Source organism: Nicrophorus vespilloides, unplaced genomic scaffold, assembly GCF_001412225.1.
Source record: "Nicrophorus vespilloides isolate i.1.1-1 unplaced genomic scaffold, Nicve_v1.0, whole genome shotgun sequence".
NCBI lineage: Eukaryota > Metazoa > Arthropoda > Insecta > Coleoptera > Silphidae > Nicrophorus > Nicrophorus vespilloides.
In genome coordinates, this window is record NW_017098356.1 from 92,816 (window position 1) to 99,648 (window position 6,833).

Below are 6,833 nucleotides of genomic sequence, written 5' to 3' on the forward strand. Positions count from 1 at the left end.
CAAATATTTCGTATTAGTAATTGCTTAATAATTATCTAATAATCACCGTTAATATAATTAACAACCAATCAGCAGCAATCATTTACACGTATTTTTCTTACTTGAATTGGGGATTAACTTACGTAAGAACTGGCATAGATAGTTAATTACATTTGCGGTTAATTAATAAATAATTTAAATTGAGGAAGTTCAGGAAACGAGTATACTTTGAATTATCTATATTTTATTCTTTAAACATTGTCTCTTCTGTACAATTTACCTAAGCACACTTATTTAAAAACTCAAAAAACATGTACATCTCTTTGTGTGCATTTATAATAGTAGTCATAATAGTAATAATAATAAGGAGTAACACTAATCTTACAATGCTATTATATAATATGTTGTATATACTTGTTTTTTTCTTCTTCTCATATGTTTCATTTATTTATAATTTAATATTCATATATTCTCATTAAAGTTATTCCTTAACGGATACAGTAGTGCACAGTGAAGAACAAAATTAACTAAAAAAAATTGTCTGCCTGGAAAAAATTGGTATGTTCAGAGAACATTTCAAGCAAACACACGACGTGATGTCTTGTTTTCCAAAGAAAGAAACGCGGCGATGAAAACAATAAACATAAATAAATAAGAGAACATAAAGAGAAAAAAACTCACAAATCGACTAAAATTGAGCTCAATCGTCGCTTCTTTATAAAAATCTTGTTTTTTTTTTAATAATATTAGCAGTCTTCGCAAACATTGTTAATTCGGCAGCTAATAGATTATATAATAATAATATATGAGCAATCTTAGCACAACTTTCTTTTCCATTCTTTCCTCGTCTACTATTCCTTCAGCTTCGCGCACGGCGTCAGGAAATTTTCATAATCATCTTCATCATCTTCGCATCCAAATAAGTTACATCATCGAGTCGAATTTAAACAAAAAAAGAAAAAAAAACACAAACAAAATAATAATAATAAAAATATATTATACGTTAGGGAAACCTCACAGCTCGGGTTTCTTATTAAAAAAAATAATAATAAATGTTGTGAAGAAACGAAAGAACGAACAAAAAAAAAATAACTAAATGACTATTAAATAAAAAGCTAACTAGCTCCTTAGTAAATAAAGATACAGGTGGACATTCTGAAATCAGAATTTAATATAATATAGTAATAATAATTATAATTATAATAAACAAAATTTAAATAATCTTCATGGGACAGGTTGCGTCGGTGGAGAGTAAGTCTTTTTTTTTGTGTATGTGTTTTGTGTGTTTACAACGTTGATCTTCGCATCCGAAATTCAACTGAAAAATTTTGCCGCGTGTGGAGGAGGAGGATCATCAGGGTTTTATTTTTGTTGTTTATTGTTGTTGTTGTTTTTTTTTTTTGGTGTGGTGTAGAACAGTGTAGGCCACGAAACACATTCCTTCCGTCCAGATTTGTTGAATTATATAATTAAAGACACATTTAAAAAATATATATTTATACGATCTCTTCTCGTTCATCATCTCCATGGCGCGGCTGGATTACGCTTAACTGTAACCTATACTCTGTGACACCCCGTTCACCGTTTTCGACTTCAAGACATCGTTCTCGTAGGACATCACCGTCTCCTTTCCGTTCTCAAACACCCTTAAAAAATAACTAGATTAGTATACTTTGTCTTTAGTGATTATAGAAATGTCGTTATACTTCTTGGTTGTGATCTTCTTTCCGTTAACGAATTTGGTGGACGTCGATGTCCTCTTCATGTTAACGTTACTACCGCCGCCGTTCGTGAAGGAGCCGTTGAACGTGCTGAAGGAGCTGAAGCCGCCGCCTCCGTGTGATCCCAAAAACTCGTCCATGATGCTGCTGCCCAAGCTGAAGCCGAACGGGCTGAAGAGCTGTGAACTGAGCGCCGTCTGCGGATGAGAGTTGCGGTTGCGTCTCCTATCTCTATGACCGTGGACATGGTGTAATTCTGTCAACAATAGCAAAAACAACATTAAAATATAATTTATACATGATATAATCAATTTTACCTCCAAACAAACCGCCCAACGGGGAATCCCCAAAGAACTCCCTGAACACGTCTTCGGGATCTCTGAACGTGAAGAAACCAAAGTCCATGTCGAAGTCATCCTCGTGTCTGCTGCGGCCTCTCGGACTTCCACCATTGATCAAACCTTCTTTTCCGTATTGATCGTACATGCGCCTTTTCTTCTCTACAAATCAGAATAAAACAACAACAAATTAGTTGACTCAACACGTCGAATCGCGATACCAACGATTGATTCGATTGCAAATAATTAAGTGATAATCCATTAGGAAAACTTTGAGAACTAGAAGATGTTTCCAAAGTTACTTATCCTACTATAAAATAAAACGAAACGCCAATTATTCAAACAAACAAAAGTCCAATGCTTCGAATCCTCGATGATGAGAACAAATTGAAGACAGTTTCTTTATATGCTTAATTTATTTATTTATAAACAATTTTGTATCCATCGAAGAAAAACAAATATTTAATTTGCTAAATAAGCTATGAAATGGATTTGAATGTTATTTGAAACTGAATTATAATCTGATTGAGAAAATTAAGTATGTTGCAATGATATATATAAATTTTGCAAGCATATCCATCATTTACAACAATTAGTTTTAATTAGACAGTTATCTAAAATCACGGTTTTGTCGAAGCCGTTATAAAATCTTGGAAATGTTTTAGGAATTCATCAGATCGCACTTGCACACTTCATGCCAGTTGGATAATAATCCAAGTAGGAGATGAAATGAATACCAGAGAGAAGCGCTCATTAAAATACACGATAAAGGCCAAAGCGTGTTTGTAGAGTCACTCGAGTCCGAAATAGAGATGCAATTTGGTAAGCGGCGTTTTATTTTTTTTTTGGAACGTTAGCAAAGTTGTATTAAAGCTGAAATTATCGTAATTCTCACCTTAAAAGCAATCATACAAGAAAATGAAATAGAAAACAACATCACAAAGTTGGGTTAGTTAGTCGAATATCAATACTTAAAAGAAAACGAGATGGCTGGATTAATATTGTTATGGGCTTAGTTAATGCGTTCGAAGAGATTGATTGATAATTAATGTGTGGGATAAGTAATGAAGAGGGCGAAAAAAAACAGAATAAAATCACGCAAAACTAGTACCGAAGAACCGATGGAAAGGGGTGTGCGAGTCGAAGTACGTCCTGAAGGAGCGCGCCGTTCTACTGCTAGACCTCTGGGAACTCCTGCTGTCGTATATCTTGCGTTTCGAATCTGCATTTGATATTTCAAAAAAAAAAAGAGTGTTTTCACCTATGCTAAGTGCTTTTCTAACATAATACATTAAATTTGGGAACACAAAAAAAAAGTGTCGAATAAATAAATCAAACGAAGTCGCCGACTGTTTCGGAAAAACTCACCATCTGAAAGGACTTCGTATGCTTCGGAGATCTCTTTGAAACGTTTCGTCGCCTCGTCCATGTTCTCTGGATTCTTGTCTGGATGCCATTTCAGCGCTAGCTTACGGTATCTGAAAGAATAAAAAAGATACAATTAAAATCAGTTTTTGAGTCGCAACACAATAAACACAAATGTAATAGGTGTCTTTAAATATATTATAAGTAGCGCACCAAATATGAGAAGAAGTTACTTAACAAACGAAAACAAAACGCTCGGTTAATTCCAAGCACGTTCCGCGTATTCACTTCTTCCGGAGAAGTTCGTTGGCCCTTATGTGTCGCTATTCGAACGCTCAAAGGAAGATGATTCAATAATTACGCAATTGATGATCTATTTAAAAATTTGGTGGATGACGAGTACCTTCTTCTTTCACAAGATAAAAAAAAAAACGGAAATGAATACAGCCGCTTATAATTAGAAAAACCAAAACTTCCGCCACGTTCGCCGCCGCCTCATGCGATGGTGATCTTGAACGTGGCCACACGAAAATAATATAACCTCAGCCAATGTTAAAAGTACGGGAATCGACCAACATTTTTCGCGGTCACAACGATAACAAAAAAAAAAAAAAAGGAATTGAAAGAGGTAAGATAGAACTATGTTTAGGAACTTAGTCATCTGGCGACGGAGGCGCTATCCATGGCCACCTCTGCCAAGAATAAGAGACGGAAAAAAAGGTATTTTTTTTGTGCTGCGACCCTAAGGAGCGATGAATGGGCGATGAACAGGTGGTTTTGAAAATATCCTTAATAGGCTTCCGAGATTCAAGTTGTAGGTGAAGCTTGTAACCAAAAACTGTATGCGTGTATACGGAGTTATTAATGAATACGCGATGGATTGGTGGGGAGAGATGAAGCAGGAGGAGACGGGCGGCAGCATCAGCATCAGCATCTAGAACGTCAGCCCCCAAAAATAAATCTGATTAATGCGCTGTTTGGTGAAAATTGGGTTCATATTGGATTAAAATCAAAATATTTTCGACCGACGCATATAAATAGTTCAATTACAACAAACACAAACCCGTGTGCACGCACAGCAAATGCACCACCCGAAAACATTTGCAGCAGAAATACAATTACAAATTTACGAGCATAGGTAAATGGTATTATTTTAACTTTGAGAAACATGATCATCCTTCGTTTTTTCCCCCTCGTGTTTACCACCGTCGCGCTTTACGAGTTTACAACGAAACCTGTGTTGGGAGGCGGCGAAAACAGATGCAACAGTAAAATGTATTTTTGCGCTATTTACTTTGTCCACAAAAAAAAAAACAATTATTTCCCCTCAGTGATTCATATCCGTTAGAGTTCGGATACTTTGACCCGATGTTTGCTGTTCACTTGAGGAAAGCTTCCGAACTACTATAAAAAGAATATGCAAATGACACAGCGTTTACACGCAGCGATAGCATCAAAAGTAATTAAAGCCAATCCTCGCAGTGGGAGGCTCAAGATTAGGATCAATAACATAAGCAAAGTGTAGCGCGAAATGTTCGCGAAAATTTGAGGTATAAGGATAAGAATAGAACGCCAGACGAAACAGTTTTTATCTCGTTGAAATCTGCGCAAAGGGTGTCGTTTATAGGGATGTTACGGGATTTGGAACGGCCTAATACCACCGGAGAAATGTTGTAGAAGTGAGGTGGAGGGAGAAAAGGGAATTGTTGGGGCGGTTCAGATGGAAAAGGGCCAATATTGATCTGGCGCAGCGAGGAGGCAGTGGCGGAGGTGACCTCGGATTGCACCATTATTCCTCCCATGACACACATCTTTTATCATTACCGTCGAACCTAAGCAAATCAATGTTCGACACATGCACTTCAAAAAAGGAACATTCGTTCACGATTGAAGAGCTTCAGGAAGCGAGCAACAATTGGGGAGAGAGAAATTGAAAGGCTTCCTTTGAACCTCGGAACACTGAACAACATATACAACATTCGTGTGTGTCGTTTCTATAAGCAAAAATAGACTCTATTCTTTGCACGTTTATTTCCTGGCACTCGCGGATACATCTTTCCCTCGTCAAGTACAAGGTTTATTTATAATCCCCCGAAATGACAACGTCCTTTGTATACAAAGAAAAAACGAATAAAGTTATATTCCTGTTCACTCATTCTATCAATTTGGACATTCAAGCAAATAACAAAGAAGAAACTTTCCTATTCAAGCTTATACAACTCATACTTATTCCACATTTCTACAGATAAATTGAAATGTCTTCATTAAAAATTAAACTTGATTATTAAATAAGTCTTCTTTGTAGTTGAATGTAATATGCTAAAGACAGTAAAGTCTTCTAAAGTGGTAAAATTAATCAGATATAAACAAAATACTTACGCCTTCTTGATATCAGCGGTAGAAGCGCCGCGTGGTACTTCGAGGACCCTGTAGTAGTCCACCATCGCGGCGCTTGAGTTGTCCTTGCGCCCCAGGGTTAAAAGAACTTACTGCAAAAAAGAAAACAACAATCAGTATACTTTGTTACATAGAAATAATGTCTTCTTACAATTTGCAGCAATTATAAATGTGCATTTGCAAAACCAACAAATGTTATCATAAAGCAAACAAAACCAGCAAATTAATTTTCACCACGAACCGTAAAAAAGCTAATCAGTGAGTTTGCACATTCGGGATATGAATCTTCCACTTCAGATAATGAATGAAAAAGTAATATGTATATGTATTTATGTAATACACAGGCGCCGCAGGTCATCGGCCTTTTCTTCTCCATTTATTGGCTCGTGTGATTTCGCTTTTAGTAGGAGCAAAGATGTGTCTACGAAGAAGAGGTGTTCGAAGGCGTCGATGAATTATTCATCGAGTCACAAAGCCAAAAAGAAGAAAAAGCCGACCACTTGCGCAATACTTCAGATTAGCATAAAATTCGCGTAGTTCAGAGTGAAAAAGAATCGTCGCATTTAATAAAAAAAAAATCCTCCGGATCATAACATTCAATCTTACATCACGACAAGGTCGCTTATGAAATCAATAGTAGGGTAATAATGTTAATAAAATACCATATACCGGTATTACCATATTCGAGTTAAAGTTTCACAAAGTCATTTATTTAAACTGGAAACATTTTCACACGACAAAACCGAACTGAACAAAAAAAAAGCAACAACAATTATCAAATCCATTATTATTATCTTCGATATTTTCCGTTTCGCAAACAAACGCGCAATTCGCTGCCACCATTACGTAACGTACGCAGCAATCAATACAAAAGCGCAACGATTGCCTAAGTTTTATAATTTGTATTTAGAATATCAAATTTGCAATTTGAGGTAAACATTACAAAAGTTACTGAAATAACAATGTATGAGTCATTTTCTTTGTCGTATTTTAATTGGAACAAAGAAATAATAAAACCGCAAATGAAATCCAA

At 35.9% G+C, this 6,833-nt stretch overlaps 1 protein-coding gene across 2 annotated transcripts; it reads right to left on the reverse strand.

Moving 5' to 3' along the window:
• Nucleotides 1-956: 956 nt before the first annotated feature.
• LOC108562241 (dnaJ homolog subfamily B member 6-A) lies at nt 957-5,892 on the reverse strand. Of its 2 annotated transcripts, XM_017920514.1 has the most exons (6): nt 5,783-5,892; nt 3,407-3,516; nt 3,150-3,260; nt 2,018-2,200; nt 1,686-1,956; nt 957-1,625 (listed from the first exon to the last, which is right to left on the reverse strand). In XM_017920514.1, exons 1-6 carry the CDS (start codon nt 5,845-5,847, stop codon nt 1,526-1,528), a joined length of 840 nt encoding a protein of 279 aa, XP_017776003.1. In that variant the 5' UTR covers nt 5,848-5,892; the 3' UTR covers nt 957-1,525. The 2 variants fall into 2 exon arrangements, with proteins under 2 accessions (XP_017776003.1, XP_017776004.1); XM_017920515.1 differs by lacking the exon at nt 3,150-3,260.
• Between the last annotated feature and the right edge of the window lie 941 nt (nt 5,893-6,833).